The sequence below is a fragment of the Musa acuminata genome, chromosome BXJ1-8 (assembly GCF_036884655.1).
Source record: "Musa acuminata AAA Group cultivar baxijiao chromosome BXJ1-8, Cavendish_Baxijiao_AAA, whole genome shotgun sequence".
Classification (NCBI taxonomy): domain Eukaryota; kingdom Viridiplantae; phylum Streptophyta; class Magnoliopsida; order Zingiberales; family Musaceae; genus Musa; species Musa acuminata.
Window position 1 is genome coordinate 33,715,810 of NC_088334.1, and position 19,048 is coordinate 33,734,857.

At 35.0% G+C, this 19,048-nt stretch overlaps 1 protein-coding gene across 1 annotated transcript; it reads right to left on the reverse strand.

Annotated features, from left to right (window-relative positions):
• Window positions 1–7,125: 7,125 nt before the first annotated feature.
• On the reverse strand, window positions 7,126–8,626 carry LOC103973479 (oil body-associated protein 1A-like). The gene is made up of 3 exons (XM_009388054.3): window positions 8,137–8,626; window positions 7,658–8,061; window positions 7,126–7,587 (listed from the first exon to the last, which is right to left on the reverse strand). The coding sequence occupies exons 1-3, from the start codon at window positions 8,259–8,261 to the stop codon at window positions 7,412–7,414; spliced, it is 705 nt and encodes a 234-aa protein (XP_009386329.2). The 5' UTR covers window positions 8,262–8,626; the 3' UTR covers window positions 7,126–7,411.
• Between the last annotated feature and the right edge of the window lie 10,422 nt (window positions 8,627–19,048).

Here is a 19,048-nt window from a genome sequence, read left to right on the forward strand (position 1 = left end):
AGGGGGACTATTGGGGAAAATAAAATAAAAAAAGTACTTTCCCAGACAACGGATATATATATATATATATATATATATATATATATATATATATATCCAAAAAATCTCATTACACTTTTATTGGATGATATTTTTCTATTAAGAATTTATTCGTTTCTATAAATTTATTGAAAATTTTATTTATTTTATTTTTTAAAAAAATTAATGAATCAAATCATAGGTGAACCGATTCAAATCAACCCAGGGGCTTCTCTCAGCTTCTCGTCGTCTCTTCCATTGTGATTTTCTTCTTTATTATCCTCCTTTTTTTTTCCTTAATCTCTTCCTCCTCAAGGATAAGAAAGAAGAGGTAGAGGGGCAGTGACAAAGAAGAGAGAAAATGAAAAAGAAGAGAGAAAATGAATGAAAGAAGCTAAAAAGGAGAAGATCGAATAGGGCTGCACTAGTCCGATTTAGTTTGATCTCATTTAATATAAAACCACTTAATAAATCTGAAAGATAAAAAAATATATTTGTTCCTTCACTAAAAAAAAAGACTCAATAGATTGATGCTATCTAATAAAAAAAATAACTAGTGAAGGATCTTATTTGGGTGAATTTTCCAAAAAAAGACTCATTTTTTTCGAACAATGCCCCCCTCCCTTTTGGTTTTTCTCAAACAGTGCCTCTAATTTAGAAAATATCCTTCAGCAACTCTTTTGGTCAAAATTTTTCATTAGTTTTTTTCACTAGTTTTGAATTATTATAGTGTTATTATTCAATTTATTTATAATATTTTTTAATAATATCTATAGTGTTTTTATTGAGATACTAAAAATACTGTAAACATTATAGAAAAATACTATAAATGATATCATAGTGTGTCTCTTTAATTGTCATTACTCGTACACCATTATGATATCATATGTTTAAGCTTGTAATATGTTTAGTTGAGGTTAGAAGTCCATTTAGATCATCTACATTGTTTTCAAGTAGATTTTATAATGTTTTTAATAAGACAGCCAAAATGCTATAACAAACTAACTTTTGATTTTTATTTGGGTATTGTTATTCGTAAACTATTATAAATACATATTTGAATCTTAATATGATATATCAAATGGTTTCTAATGTATTTTGATTTTATTTAATTTATTTATAGTGTTTTCAAGTATGTTTTTATAGTATTTTTATTGTAGTAGCCAAAACACTGTAATAGGTCAAAAATATTATAATAGATCAAAATACTATAACAGTCATAAAAAATATAGTTAATTTTTTTAGGAGCAATTTAAGTATTTTTTTGAACTAGGAGATACTGTTTAAGAAAAATAAGAAGGGGAGTTCCGGTTGAAAAAAAAAGGCCTAAAATAAAAATATTTTTTTTAGAAAAATAATCTTTTTGTTCTGGATATATTGCCATACTTAATAATTCTATCTAGGAATTGAAATGAAAAAAATAAGCTTGCTTGTCCCCCGTTCACGGCAGAGACACAGATCGGCCTGCAGCTTACTGGAAATGTGTGCATTGCTCATGAAATTTTCAAAAGTCAATCGGTCGACTGGGCTGAATCACCCTTGAAAAGTTTCTGGGAACGATGTGTCTTCTGAGTAACTCACATGTATGGTTACCGCTGACAGTTTTGGGGGTGATTCAGTCATTGGAACTTAGGTTTGAGACTTGTCAGTTCAAGTCATATGACTTGTTGACTTGATCAAATTAGGTAAGTTCATAATCGTTAGATATAGACAGAATCGAGTGGAATCGGGTATTGACATAATCGTCAATGTTTTAAATAAAGAAATATAGTCATTTTGACAGATGTCAAACTCGTAGATGATATTCTATCTAATGTATTTTATTTATTTATTTATTTATTTAATAGCATGGATCATCTAAGTCTGATCAAATCCTAGTTGCATTCAATATCTTACAATAATAACCATAAAATTATAAACTTTTAACTATTTAGGGTCAGTTAAGTTGCATTCAACATCTTCTTACATAAAGATCGATGTATTTTTCCCTGTAACCCAAGTTAGGCGCCGCCCCGTCTTGAGATTAGAAGGTAAGGGAGATGTGAAAGAGTTCAAACTCGTTAACCGTATTTGCTCTCACCTTTTATAACATATTCTTCCCAGTCACTTATGGTCAGGGAGGGTATCCTACCTAACAAAAAATATTCTTTCAATATTTTTCTGTTCAGATTTTGCTAATATAGCGATATCGTTGATTGTGACCTTTTGTCATTTTCTGAAGACACGAGTGTTGATAGAATGAGAGAATGAAGAATGAAATTATAAGGATAAAGCAAAAGGCACACTTCAAGTAGTATCATGTGAAGTCTATTTATATATAGTGAAAGAGGATATTTCTTTAACTAATAACAGAGAAATTTCCTCATGCAGTTGAGGAAATCTCATCTGCTATGCAGTTGAGAATATCTCTCTCTTATCAGAGAAAATCTCTCTGTTATCAAGTGTCATGTGTCGAGCTGTGGATAAAAAAGAAAAAAAATAGAGAAAATAACTTGTTGAAAAAGTTTGCTAGACTAATAATATATAGAGGACTGATTCACCCGAAGAACCACAATCTATTTTGTTTAATCATGAAACAGGTCTTGAGATGTTTTTCTTGAAAAAAAATATAAATTATGTTACATATGCAAATTATGCTTGCATTCACTCTGTACATTTCTACTGGACAAGATATGTGTTAGTACCTACGGCATGAGTAAGCAAGCATGTAAATAGGTGACTAAACGTATCTCCAGCCAACATTGTGCATTAAAAAGGCCTATAAAATATATAATATAAATACGCAATAACCAAAGTTGATTTTTATTTTGGATAGCATCTCAGGCAGTATTGATAAAAATAATAATAATAATAATAATAAATTGATAGCTCTTACTTTGACTAATTAGTGATTAATGAATGTTATGTTAAGCAACCACTAGACGTAGTTATCCCACGAGACATGATCTCATAATGGTTTTATTTGATCAAAAATTCTCTAAAACCAGCAATTTCAATACTTGTCATCATACTTTTCCAGTATCAGAAATGGTTCCATAGATCTTAACATTGTTGATAGTATGGACAACACAAAATTAACGTGTAAAAGAGGTGTTTAGAGTTGCAGTACTTCCACTAGTATCTAATGCTCACCTAAAAGAACAAGATAAAAATGCAGCAGTAAAAAAAGCAGTAAAGTTTGACAACAAGATACACGATCCAAAGAAGCAAGAGATAAGCTTGTTTATTGAGTCTTCTTGTCCACAACTAGTGAGACTAGGGGACACCACAGCAGCGACTGCCGTCTACAGAACCTTCAATGGCTGAAGTCATTCACCATCTTGAGCTGCAGTCCATGGCTATCAAGCTAAGAAAACGCCAATACGAGAGCCCCCAAAGGAGTGCATGCACTTAACTCGGCCGACATATCTATGGCTTTATTTCAAACACGTTGCAGGGTTTCCGTGAAACGCCAAAAGGATCCACATTACATGCATCGTCTCTTTGCTTGATTGGTCACATACGCACAGGAGGGCTCATGGCAGAGGGGCTAAGCCATCACGTCATGGAGCTAGCGAGGTCATCCGTGAATTATTGGTGCTCATGTAAGCTATTTCCTGCGTGTTCTCCCTGTCAAAGTTACCGGCGGCAAGGAGGAGGAGACTGATCTCCTTGCTGCTGCAAGGTTAAGCTGCGCTATAAATAGATCGGTCGCGGCCTGTGGGAGGTACCACTCAGGGCTGCCTTATATTGGAGGACGCAAACTCACGAAGACCCATGGGAGAAGAGAGAGAGTACAGCTTCGGCTCTCGGCACATGCAGTATGTTGCAGAAGGGGAGAAGACGCTGTACCCTCTCTCTTCTTCTCTGTGTCTTCTGGTGAAAACACTCATACACCACTGATTGCTTCATTCAGAACCTTCCTTAAACACACTAGTGGAAATCATTTGATGGACTGAAAGTTGAGAGAGAAATATGAGTTGTCGTGATACCATTTTCATGACCATAGTATCTTCTTCTTCTTCATGAATTCTAGCTGTCCTCTGATGTGTAAGATGTCTTTTACTTGCGAGTGTATACTAAGCAGATAGAGAAGCTAGAGAGACACGTCGGTGTTGAACATGGCGGTGCATGCAGTAACATGAGGAAAAGGCACTCGGTACCTCTGCTGCCATTTTTTGGTTGTAGAGCTGGTAAGTTCTAATCTGTAATCATCCGAACTTTGCTTCATTTTTTTGACAGGTGATCAGCTTTTGTTGTGTTTTTTGGCCTAAACATTCTGGCTTTCATTTCTGGGGTTTCTGAAGGTCTTTTCCTACTTGCCTTTGGGTTCATTTAAATCAGTTTGTTTGCCATATTACTTGATAAACAGTTTGCAGTGGAAGATTATCGAAATGCTCTTGGTTTTCCAGGAACTCCCCCATAATCAGTCTTGTTAAATTAGACAAAGATTGCTCTCTCCTAGCTTATAAGGCATGTGATATGACTATGCACCCACAGTCAAGTTTTGTCTAGTTTTATGGTGAATTAAAACCAATTGACTGGTGACCTACTTTCTTCTTCTGAATGCATTGGATCTTATCCAAATAGTAGAAAGATGGAAATACCACATAATATCAGTAAAAAGGAAGGATTTGCAATTATGTTGTGGTTATATACAGCAAAATATACAATAAACATCATATATTTCTATACATCTGCAATCTACTTTTGGTTTTGTTTTGAAAATAAAGAGAAACATCAAGTTTATCCAATATATTTTAAAGGTGCTAATTATTTTACTTGGTAAAGTTTTTATCAAATTATCATAAAGTCCTACAACCAAAACCTACCTTCAATATTTACCTTTTGAAAAAAAAGATAAACAATAAATATTTTTATGATTTTCCAAAATTTACTAATTTCCATCATGCAAAATGATATGGAATGAATGTGGTGAAATAAAGAAAATAATGAACAACCTCTCTCTCTCCATCTCCAGGAGTTGCCATTAGATTCACAGCACCAAAAAGGTGGACTCCACAAGAGGCACAAATAAAAAGGTCAAGTACTATAATTCTGGAGATCTTTTTCTTGTAAGTTCGAAAAATCATATGGAGAGTATAGAAGACATCTGTGAGGGAACATAGCTTCCTACAATGATCTTTTGTCATTTTCCTAATCTCTAGGTGTATAAAAGAATAAAAAGAAGCTAATTGATAATAGTTTCGTTTGTTCTTACTTTCTGGCGGGATTTGCTTTTGAAAAAGTTGCTTGGGGGTGTTAGAAGCACCAATTCATACAGAATTAAATGTAATGCCATTTTTTTTTTTGATTATTTTGATCTACTAATTAAGGAAGAAAATTATGATCTTCATTTATTAGGGACTTTAAGAAGAATGATATTTTAGGGGTTAACATGGCGGACTCTGAATAAATTATTTTTGAGATGTCTAACTTGAGGTCTCACAAATGAAAATTTAAAGAAACTTCATTTTCCTAATGTTCTTTTCTTTTTTCTGAATAACTAAAACTGTCATAAATTTTATTACTATTGATATGATTATTATACATTTCTCTTAACTATAGATATAAACTAAATAGTGAACAACTACCACATGTTGCTTGTAGCTACTCTATTTATGATCAATTTTGTCTTAGTATTTACTTTGTTTAAAATTTTTAAATCCTCTTGTTAAAACTTTCATTAATTCTACATGGTGAAGTTTTTTATATTGAGAGAAAGTCCTAAATTATAAGTATTTAATTTGTCTAAGATTTTTGCTTATCGCAATTAAACGCAGCAACTAAGCATCTAGGAGATGAAATAGTTTAAATTAGCACAAATGAAGTAATCAGATTAGTAAATAAATTAAAACTCGTTATATATATGAAACATAGCTTGAGACCATGCAGAAGATTGCAAGTTACTTTGGTCTAATATTTTACTAGAATTAGGGTATACATAATTATGTAAAATCTTACAGAGAAATTTACAGATTTCTATCTTCTGAAAATTATTGCGACTTAAATTTGTTCATGAAAGCCCTATTGTTTTACTGTATAGGGCACCTCATACCACATGTTAAGACATTAATTACTACTAACCTTTTAGAGATACTATAGAGTAAAATATATAATCCATTATTATTTTCTGGTTTTAGACAATTTTCTTATATCATTCGTTTAAAAGGGAATTCTTCGTTTAGACAATTTTCTTATATCGTTCTTGATGATTATGTGTTCCATAGAGTTCCATGGCATTATGTCCAATTGGATGGCAGTGACTAACTCATTTGCATGAGCCAAAAATATAGTTTACTAAACAAAAGACATTTCAATACTGATATGCCACGATTCATGTGATATTTGATCAACATTACGTCCGCTTGGTTAAAGCCAAGGTAATGTCATACAATTTGATTGGAACAGCAATACATGCTTAAGAACATAAATTAAGCTAGTTGTTGTCATGGGAACTAAATATCATGTTCTAAAAGCCCATAAATATTTTTATCACATGTGATAAAAAAAATATATGACCTTTTTGGGATGATTTCTTTGAAAAATAAAAAATCCTGTAGATGATACCTTTTTCATATTTCTTAAATACCCCTCACTCCTCCCAATAAACCTGTTTCGGCCCACACCAATATCACTCACGCCTCGAAATAAAATCATTTTCGCCCACACTCATAACGGATGGTGCCATTTTCAGATTTCTTATTTGACGCACTTTTTTTTTTTTTTTTCCTACGGTATATTTTTCTCTAATATCTTAAATATTCTTCCTCTACTCCCAATAAAACCTAAAATATATTAAATTATAAAAAATAAACTAAATTATACTTCTATGCAAATCGGATCCTTGATCCGACCAGTGGGACCCTATTGTGCCTATTGATCAGATGGGAACTGTTTTATTGTTTTATTGGGAGGGAATAAAAGCATTTAAGGTATTAAAAAAAATTGAGACATCAAATGAAAATTTTGAAAAAAAAATACATCATAAAAAAAGAAACTTTTTCATGAAAATTTTATTAAATATTTTGAGATGGATATCTCACGATGAGGAAGAGAAGATTCAAAAAAAAAAAAAATTAATATTTTGAGACAGGGACATCTAAGGATCAGAAAATGAGAGGGAGATAATTCATTTAATACAAAAAAAATAAATCAAGTGAAAACAATCAATGATTGATAGAAAATAAGAATATAAACCATGTTTGCTATTCTTTTGACATTATAATTGAGGTTTGATAGCTAAAAAATCTTCATCATCTTACCAAGATCGCCTCACTATTTTCTCTGAAAGCATGCACTTTTATTCCCAACTGTACAAGTAGACCAAAATATTTGACTACACCAACAAGAAACTGTAGGTATGTAGTAACTTAGACCGATGATTACTGACTCCAACAAGTTATCATTCATATCAAATGAAGGCTCTTGGCACAGAGCCAACCGGAGGAACATCGACCTCTCTCAGCTCCAATCTCCGCCCTTTCCCTGGTCCATTAGCCAGTGGGTGAATTCCATGATCTGGACCTGCCATGTACCTCCTCTTCTCCCTCTCCTCCTCAAAAGAGATCTCGTACCGGCGTTCGATATCTGCAGCAATACGCCGATTAATAGACCTAAAGAACAAGTCAGGAGGAGATCGATCAGTCCTGCCGCAAACCTTTGGCTAATTCCTGTCGCAGCTGCCCGTCTCGGGTGAACGCCATCATGAGCTGGGGAAGGCCGAGCGGGAACTCATCGCCGCGGTCCACCTGCCAGAAATGGTAAGTCTTGCCGTATGTCTTGCAGACCTGCTCCATGTCCGGTCGCTGGACGGCGCCGGGCACCTGCGGCATGAACAGCATCCCGCTCTTCACCTCGTACTCGTGGGAGTGCCACAGCGGCTTCTCGTCGTCGGGCAGCGCCAGGAACAGCTTCTCCGACACAATGTACTCCACGCCGATCAACTTCGCACGCGGCCCCTCGCCGTCGTAGATCAGGCACTGCCGCATCTCCTCGTTCTGGTGCGAGCAGAAGTGGTGTGCTTCCACCTGCCGCGTCATGTCGTCCCCGTAGAAGTGGAAACTGCACAGGAACCTTCTCAACAGCAAATACAGAGAGCAAGAAAACCAACCGGCCTATGAGGTTGACGAGACATACGCGCAGAGGTGTTGGTGGATCTTGTTGAGGGGATCGAAGCCTTGGATGGCAGCGGCGGCCGTCTCCAGGAGGGCGGTGCCAGTCTCGGTGGGCTTACCGGGAACGTCGACATGGGTGGACGCCATGGTGGCACTTGTTGCACGCACGCTCCACACCGATCTCTGGGTTGCAGACTGTCAAGAACGTGTCAAGGGCTTCGTTATGTTCATGGCATATAAAGCTTGTGAAGCGGTGAGCTCGTTGTGATGCGGATCCACACGTTGACTGGGGAAGTACGTGTTCATGCTGGGAGAGCTCGAGGAGTACACATGGGATCGGTCCAAAGATGAACGCGTCCGCTTTCAAATGGCTGACTTTGTCTGATAGCATAAAAAATCATTCCACATCTATTTTCTACCTTTGCATTCAAAGAGACCGAGGAGAAAAAGAATCCTTTATAATTTATACAAGGGTAGACATAAAGATTTGAAGCTTGAATTTTAAATTTACATTAACGAGATATAAATTTATAATTAATAACAACAGTATTTATAGGATAATAATAAAATCTTAATGTTTTATAAAATAAAATAGATATAAATTTGATTGCTTAGATTCAACCTTCAAGTTAGTCGAAGATGATTTTGAGTTCATATTTTATTGCTTCAGAAAAGTAGTCAAAAACTCCTGTCATATATATATATATATATATATATATATATATATATATATATATATATATATATATATATATATATATATATATATATAGTTATTAATCCTTAATCAATTAGGACTAGAATTTATAAAATAAAAATAATATTTCCTAATTTGATATATGAAAGGACTCCTAAAACTCAAGAACTCCTATCAAAAAAAATAAATAAAAAAATTAATATTAAATCCATAAAATTATGGACATCAAAAATTAAAGAATTCTAATATTTTTTGCCTCTCCAAAATAGTCTTGTCCTCAAGATTGAGCAACAACGAATTCTAGAAACTTCTTCGACGCTTTGTAAGACTCCCAAGTGGTAATTGGTAAGTTGGACAATTAAACAAGCATCTTAGTGAGAGGATATATTGGACGCATCATAATACATCAGTCAAGTATGACTTAAGGTAGGATTTGAACATCACCAATAGAAGAAATATCTAACAAATGGTGTTGCACCACATTATTTTCACCTACCTTCTTTTTAAGGCAAGAAACATGAAAAACTAGATGTATCTTAGAGTTTATTGGCAAGTCCAAGCAATAAGCAACTAGGCCAATACATTCTAACACCTTATAAGGCCTAAAGAATGAGGAGACAGCTTCATAGAAAGCCAAACCTTTATAGAAGTTTACTTATAAGGCTGAAGTCAAAGAAAAACCCAATCACCTATTATAAATTCTCGCTCACTATGATGCTTATTAGCTTATTGTTTTATTCAAGCTTATAAGACTACAAGATTATCTCTTATAAGTTGAATAATCTTATCTCTATTAATCAAATCCTTGTTCACTTGATCAACTTTAGAAGAACTAGATATGTATTTTGTAATCATGGGAGGAGGTTGACCATAAATCGCTTCAAAAGGAGTCATTTTAGTAAAAGAGTGATAAGTGGTATTGTACCACCATTTTGCCCAAGAAAGTCATTTCATCCACTCCTTTGGCTTATCACTAGTAAAACATCTGAGATAGTTTTCTAGACATCTATTCACTAATTCAGTTTGCCCATATGTTTGTGCATGATAAGTAGTACGTATATTCAATTGGGTGCCCTACGAGCGAAAGAGCTCCTTCCATAAGTTGCTAGTAAAAACTTTATCTCGATCACTGATGTGAAATTCCATGCAACTTCACTATATTCTCGATAAAAGTGCAAGCAACACCTGCAGTAGTATAAGGATGTCGTATAGCACAAAAATGAGCATATTTTGTAAGGTGATCTATAACCACAAAGATGGTGGTTTTAACTTGAGATGCTGGAAATCCGTCGATAAAATCTATGGATTTGTTAGTCCAAGCATCATCAAGAATATGAAGAGGCTGAAGCAAACCATGGATAGTAACTATCTCACTTTTATGACGTTCGTAAACATCACATTTTGCAACAAGCTTCTTGATGGTTTTCTCCATACACTTTTAATAAAAAAAGTTGACAGATGCGTTTGTATGTATGAAGAAATCCAAAATGACCCATAGTTTGTGATGAATGAAACTCCTTTAAAATTATATTTTTAGTAAAAAGAATTTAATGCTAAGATAATTTTGCCATTCTAGTGCAAATCTATAAGATCCCAACTATAATTAGGAATAGAAGTTGGATCTTCTTCTAGCTTTTTAATAATATCTTGAATTTCAAGATCATTTTGTTGAATCTCATATTTTGATGATGAAACCAATTGATAGTGTTTATGATTTGATCTGTGTTTTGAGTGACGTAGGAAGCTTCGATTAGGGAGAGATAATTAAAGCAAGAAGAATCATATTGGGCTAGAGTGGAACATGTTAGAAGATTGGACGTCGAGCCGGAGGATCGGTCGACATATCGACAAAAGGCCTTGGGCCATGGGATCGGGTATCAGCCCAAGAAGAGTAAAAATTGCGCCAAGAAAATCGCAGTTACGGAGGTCAACTGGCCAATTAGATAATAGGCCGCAAGAGAGGACGATGCGCCGAAGAATCGGACGAGGCGTCGATGAACCAATGATATGCCGAAAAATATTTGATTAGCTTGGCAATAATTGTCTAGATCGAAGTAGGTTTTAAGTGTGCAGGATTAACTATGATAGCAATCAAGGCATAAAGAAAATGAAATCCCGGAGTCAAGAACAAGATTTCGTTGGGAGTTCGAGAGTTTGTCGGAAGTCCGGATGTTCATCGAAAGTTCTGTCGGAATTGACCGAGAAGTCCAGGAGCTTACCAAAGAAGCTCGTCAGAACTCGCTAAGAAGATTGTCGTGAAGTCCAGGAGCTTGCGGGGAATCCGCTAGAACATTGTCGAGAGATCATCGGAAGTTCATCGGAAGATCATCGGAAGCTCGCTGGAAGAAACCTAGTCTTACCAAACTTATTTAGCTTAGTGTATGCCTTAAAATTCGTAGTTAGCACATAATTGGGTTGGAATTGGGCCAACTCAATTAGGGGCTAATTGGGCCTAAGTTTGGGTTGTGTTGGGCCAAGTGAAAGGCCAAACAGTGACCCAACAGTGGAACCGTCGTGGCACAGTCTCCGAGACTGTGTCTGGCAGTGGTACCGCCCAGACATAATCTCCAAGAGATTGTCAGGCAGTGGTATCACTAGATTGGGCAGTCGTACTGCTTAGTGACAGGGTGTCAGGCGGTTGTACTCCTAGACTGAATGGTGGTACCACCTAATGTCAGTGCTACATGCTGTGGTACCGCTAGGACCCTGAAAACCCAGGATGAGACACTTTTAAACTCCAAGTTTGAATCCACTTGAAGCCTATAAATACCCCTCTTATCCTTGGTTAACATACATAAGAATTGAGAGTGAAAAAGGAAGAAAACATGTAATTTTGTGTGAACTCCTCTCAAACTCTAAGTGTTTAATGTAGTTTAAGAGAGGAGTAAGTGGGGTGTAAAGGTTCTTTCTTGAACCTATCAAAAGAAGAATCGAGTGTAAAAGGCTAGTTGATCTTCGCCCATTGAAAGAAGATTGGTAGTGGAAGCCAGTGGCCTCAAGTGAAGAGGAATCGAGAGTGGATGTAGTTCATGACGACCGAACCACTATAAAAATCCGGTTTGCATTTCTTTTATGTAATTTACCTTTACTGCAAACTGTTTTACTTTCACTATGCTTTCATACACTTTCAAGTTATCTTCAGAGATCAGTTTTTATCATAAGAAGAATTTCAAACTGATGTTTTTATCCCCTCTTAGTGCCGACTCGATCCTAACACGTTTAACCATTCACTCCTGATAAGTTATAGTGTTTTGTAAGTAGAAATAGAAATAATTACTAGTTCACTTGTTCTAGAAGGAAAAAAAGTGCATCTGCAACTAAATTATCACTCCCCTTCTTATAAATAATCTCGTAGTCAAAACCTAATAGCTTAGTGACACATTTTTGTTGTTTTAAAGAAGAAACTCTTTGCTCAAGAAAATATTTTATGCTTTTATAATTGGTGCGTATTTGAAACTGTCGACCAATTAGGTAACATCTCCACTTAGTGACTACATGAACAATGACTAACATCTCCTTATCATAAACTCAAATTAGATGAGGAAAGTGCCTTACTAGTACAAGTAGTTGGACGACCTTCTTGCATTAGTACAACTCCAATACCTGCTCTAGAGGTATTAGATTCAATCATAAATAACTTACTAAAATATGGTAAAGTGAGAACTTGCGAACACACTGCATACTTTAGAGAATAAAAGTTTGAGTAGCTTCTTCTATCGACTTAAATGCATCTTTTTTCAAAAGTGATGTCAAAGGAGTACTTCTTCATAAACTTTCGATAATAACCATTGAGTCCTAAGAATCCTCTTAGAGCATTAATTGATTTTGGAATCGACCAATCTTTCATTATCTAGATTTTGGAAGGATCAACTGTAACACCCTCTCAAGAAACAACATGGCTAAGATTGCGTAAAGTTGCATCTCGATTTCTTGATAAGAAAACAATACTCACGAAGAAGGGTAAAGATAACCCGCAAATGTAATAAATGACTTTATGAAGAGGGATTATATATGAGAATATCATCAAAGAAAATCAGAACAAACTTACGAAGATGAATTCAAAAAATATCATTCATTGAAAAGTAGACAACGCATTGGTTAACCCTGTTAGGATCAAGTTGGTACTAAGAGTGGGGGGTGAATTAGTGTAGCGGATAAAAACGTCGGTTTAAAATTTCTTCATACGATAAAAACCAATCTCGGAAATGCTTAACTTGAAAGCATGCAAAAGTATAGTGAAAGTAAGAATTCTATTTGCAATAAAGATAAATAGAAGGAAATAAATGCAAACCAGACTTTTATAGTGGTTCAGTCGTCGTGACCTACATCCACTCTATCGATTCCTCTTCCGTCGCGGCCACCGACATCCACTAACGATCTTCCTTCAATGGCCGAAGATCAACTACCCTTTTATACCTTCTACTTTTCACAGATTTAGGAGACAATTTTTACACCCCTCTTTTACTGGGTTTCCCTCACACACCTCCCTTAGAACTCTTTGTAAGCTTTAGGGTTTACAATTTTAGCATCATAGATTTTTGCTTAGCTTTCTTGTTGTTCCATGCAAGAATAGTTAGGGTATTTATAGACCCCAATTGGCTTAAAAAATAAAGCCAAAAAAGGTCTCATCTCGGGTTTCCTAGGTCCTGGCGGTAGCATTGACACTGGGCGGTACCATCGCTCAGTTTGGTGATACTATCACCCGATACAGTCTGGGAGACTGTGTTTGGGCGATACCACTGCCCAGTCTGGCGGTACCACCACCTGACACAATCTTAAAGATTGTGTTTGGACGATACCACCGCCAGACCCTATTAGAGGACCCTGAATGAGCCGAACAATAGGCCCAATTCAGCCTTGATTCAGGCCCAATTAGTCTCTAATTGAGTTGGCATTGTTTCACCTCAATATCTCCTTTTGATGATTTTAGTAAATAACAAAAAATAATCTTAGGAGATTAAATAGTCAACGATCTTCAAAGGTAATCTTATGTTATAAATCCCGAGAAATCAAGAAAAAAGTCATGATACATTTGGATAAATCTCAATAAGAAGATACGAGAACACATAATAGGAGATCTTGATTCATAAATAATTTCAAGTTATAAATCTCGAGAAATTAATATCATGATTTCGATAAAACCCATTAAATTTAATTTCATGGTTCATAAAATTCATAACATAAATAGATTCATTAATAAGGATCTCTAAGACAAAAACTTGATAAGATAGAGATTGAGAAATTTTCAAGAAATGTATTCTCTTTTTATTTCATATAAGTATGCATTTGCTAAATAAAAATATGCATCATTGTTTAAAAGTAAGGTTCATCACGACAAAGATCAATAAGCCATACATCACAAAGATTATCATGCATAATTTCGAAATATAATGCATAGTATAGAATCATCAAGCATGGTACCAAAACTTTTCAAATTTTCATTATGCATCATTAAATCATTAAAATTGATTTCATCAAGCATAAAGCATTTTCAAGCAAAATTATTTTATTTTTTATAATTATGTATTTTTCTTTTGAGGTGAATCTAACTTTTCATGCTTAGTCTTCCATACAAAAACTATGCATCATCATTTATAATCGAAAGATAATATGAAAATCATTAGGATATACATAATTGCTTCTTAAAACATGTATAGAGTTAATCTTATTTGATGTACAAGCATTATTACACAATATGCAATTGTCATGATCATATATATATATATATATATATATATATATATATATATATATATATATTAAAATTAATCATAAAAAGTACTAAATAATTAAATGGTAAGGAAAAAGAGATTTGATTGAGTCGCTTACATTGTTGACAAAAGCCGTCAAAGCGTAATTTGCCACCTTGCACTTGTTGGTTTGCTCATCGGATGATATCGATTCGTCCCAAGTTGCATTGAATACTTTTTTCTTCTTTGGCAACTTCTTTTTAAGTTTACTTTTATTCTTTAATTCTTGTTTCATGAACTTTTTAAATTTTATAGTGAGAAGTTCAAAGTCATCATCATCATCACTTGAGTTATCGCTCAAGTGGTATTCTATTGTTCGAAGTGTCAAATCCTTCATGTTCTTTGGAAGGTTGTTCTCATGTTCGTTTTGTGCCATACAACTCATTTCATAGGTCATTAAAGACCCGATAAGTTCTTCAAGTTGAAAATAGTTCAAATCCTTGGCCACTTGAATGACCGTTACTTTATGGTCCTAACTTTTTAGAAGGGATCTCAATATTTGTTAACGAGTTCAAAGTTAGAAAAACTTTTACTAAGCGCTTTTAGACCGTTGATGATATCCGTAAACCGAGTGTACATGTCTCCAATAGTCTCACTTGGTTCCATCCGAAATAATTCAAAATCATGCATTAAAATATTTATTTTTGAATCTTTAACTTTACTAGTGTCTTCGTGTGTAATTTCAAGTGTATGACAAATATCGAAAGTCATTTCACAAATAAAAACATGATTAAATTTATTTTTATCTAAGCACAAAATAGAGCGTTCATAACTCTAGCATTTAAAGAAAAAGTCTTCTTATCCAAATCATTCCAATTGTTCATTGGAAGAGAAGACATTTGAAATATGTTTTCAATGATATTCCAAATATTAAAATATAAAGAAATCAAGAAAACTCTCATTCGAGTTTTCCAATATGTGTAGTCCGTCCCATTGAATGTGGGAGAACGAATGATAGAGTGACCCTCTTGAAAGCCGAAAAGAGCCATTTCTCTTGGTTGTTAAACCAAACGAGAAAAACATGGCTTTGATACCAACTGTTAGGATCGAGTCGGCACTAAGAGGGGGGGTGAATTAGTCTAGTGAATAAAAACATCGGTTTAAAATTTCTTTGTATGATAAAAACCAATCTCGGAAATGCTTAACTTGAAAGCATGCGGAAGTGTAGTGAAAGTAAGAATTCCATTTGCAATAAAGGTAAATAGGAAGAAATAAATACAAACTAGATTTTTATAGTGGTTCAGTCGTCGTGACCTATATCCACTCCGCCGATTCCTCTTTCGTCGAGGCCACTAGCATCCACTAATGATCTTCCTTCAATGGGCGAAGATCAACTACCCTTTTACACCTCCTTTTCACAAGTTTAGGAGATAACCTTTACACCCATCTTTTACAAAGTTTCCCTCACACACCTCTTTTAGAACTCTTTCTAAGCTTTAGGAGGAGGGAACTCAACTTTCTAATAGGGTTTACAATTTTAGCATGGGAAACCCGGGAGTTTTGCTTAGCTTTCTAGTTGTTCCATGTAGGAATAGTTGGGGCATTTATAGACCCCAATTGGCTTAAAAAATGGAGCCAAAAAAGGTCTCATCCCGAGTTTCCCAAGTCCTAGCGGTACCACCATTGTGTTGGGCGGTACCCCCGCCTGCAGCATTGACATTGGGCGATACCACCGCTCAATCTGGCAGTACTACCGCCTGACACTATTTGGGAGACTATGTCTGGACAGTACCACCGCTCAGTCTGGCGATACCATCGCCTGACATAATCTTGAAGATTATATCTAGGCGGTACCATCGCTAGACCCTACTAGAGGACCCTAAATGAGCCAAACAATAGGCCCAATTTAGCCCTGATTTAGGCCCAATTGGCCCCTAATTGAGTTGGTATTATTTCACCCCAATACCGACTCAATTAGACCTAAACTAACTCGATCTAGACAAATTATTATAAGCATGAATCCTATGTTGTCCGACATGTCATTGGTTCATTTAGCGCTTCGTCCGATCCTTCGACGTATCGTCCTCTCCTTTAGCATATTGCCCAATCGGTATATTGTCTTCCCGCAACATCTGATCTCCTTGGCGCAATGTCCGATCTTCTTAGCCCGATGCCCGAACTCATGGTTCGACCGATCTTGTGGCTCGACGTCCAATCTTCTAACATGTTCACTCCGGCCCAACGTCTGATTCCTCTTGCTTTAATCCATTTACCTCTCCTTGATCGAAGCTAGTCCTTCATAACTTAAACGCACATTAGATGACTAACACATCAACTGATTTCATCATCAAAATCTGAGATTCAACAAACCCAAAATGCATTACCAGAAATTCATAGTGACTATCATGCATTCTAAAAGAAATTTTCCGAATATCATCTTCATGCACATGAATTTGGTGATAGCCCGATCATAAACCCAATTTAGTGAAAACTTGTGCACCTCTCAATTCGTCAAGTAACTCATCCACCACTAGAATATGATACTTGTTTTTCATTATAATTTTATTGAATGCTCGCTAATCCGCATACATTTACCAAGTACCATCTTTCTTTCTTACTAATAAGTCTAAAGAGGAGTCTGAACTAACACTAGCCCTTTTGACCCCTACTTTAAACATCTCCTTAACGATTTTTTCTATCTCTATCTTTTGAAAGTGTAGATATCAATAGGGCTGAACATTAATTGGTACACTCCTAAGCAGTAAAGGAATTTGGTGATCATGTGATCGAAGAGGTGAAAGTCCTTGGGGTTCTGCAAATATATCTATAAATTCTTTGAGTAATGATTGAATATTTTCATCTTGTTTAGGTACTATAGCTTCCTCTTTAATGTTCTGTAATTATACTAAAAATCTATAATGTGCCTTCCGAAGAACCATCTCTATTCTATGGCTAGTAACAATTGTGATCTTACTATCACGCTTTCCCTTTAGGATCATTTGCTTTCTATTGATATAAAACTTCATAATTAATTTTAAAAAAAATTCAAGAGATATCACTCAGAGTTGATAATAACTCAATTCTAAGTATAACCTCATAGTCCTCCAATGGCAATAAGAAAAAATCCACAAGAAATTCTTGGTCATGTATAACAAGCTTTACTTTGGAACACTTACTATCACAAGTTAAAATTCGCCCATTAGCAACCTTTACATCGAATTAATCATAGCATTCAATGCGATAGGTCAATTGCATAGCAACCTTGTTATCCATAAAATTGTTGTTGCTAATAATATCAATTAAAATAGTAACACACTTACGTTTCAAAGTTCCTTCAACTTTCATAGTTTGAGGATTAAAATAGCCAGCTAATACATAAACAGTATGTGTGACAGGTTCAATAATCTCATCGTTATTCGTACTTTCATGATCAGAGTCTACAACGTCAATCTTTGGTTCCTCTTTAATTGGTTCGATCATCAAAAGTTTTTCTTGCTTGCATCGATGCTCCTTACTCCACTTTTCATCATAATGGCAGTACAAACCCTTTGTTGATTGTTCTTTAAGTTCCTCTTAAGTCAATTTTCTAGTATTAGGATTTCGATTATGAATGGTTGGAGTAGTTGACTTGCTAGTCACCTATTTATTAATACTCATAGTTCAACGATTTTCCATGTTAATTTTTTTTTTATGTAGTCATGAAAGAAATTGTAGCTGTAATAGTGTGTGATTGGTGAGTCTTCACTTCACAACAAATGTCTGAATTAAGACCTTCAATAAATATTCCTACCAATTATCTTTCAGATGAATCTTTAGCCTTATTTGATAGTCATTCAAATTGACTTTGATACTTTAACACAGTAGAAGTATAACGAATCTTGGCAAGCTACCAATTAATAATCTCATATTTGGATGGTCTAAAACGAATAAGAAGCCCTTTCTTGAATTGCTCTCACGAGAAAACTTCATGGTAAGTTTCATATCAATCATACCATTGAATAACATCTCTTCTAGTTGGATTGAAGATATTTCTACTTTAGAATCTTTTGGAGTTTAATGAAAGCGAAAAAAATTCTTTGCTCTAGAAATCTAACTAGTCGGATCTTCATCTTCCCATTTGGAAAATTCTACTTTCATATGAGGGTAGCCATTATTATGCTATTGGTAACCTCTTCTATTATTTCAAAATGATCAAGTTGTTTACTTGTAGAAGTCGAACTTCTATCTTGTTGAATTTTGCTAAAACTCTCAAGCAAACAATTTTTGAAATCATTAAGAGTTTCTTATAACTTGCTCTTAATTTTTGCTTCCAATGCTTCAAATTGGGCTTTCATAGAATTGTCAATAGTCATTGCGTATGATTGTAGATCTGTAATTCTTAAGTTTTGTTTTTGATTTTGGGTCAAGGGCATGAGCACTTCTTACTTGGCATTGAAGGTGAAGTCACTATTGGTAGTGTGGGCATCGAGGCCTATGGCAACGTCCGAAAGGAGATTGAGGGTACGACGAAGAAGCACCATAAGAGCTTTAGGAACATCAAGAAAATG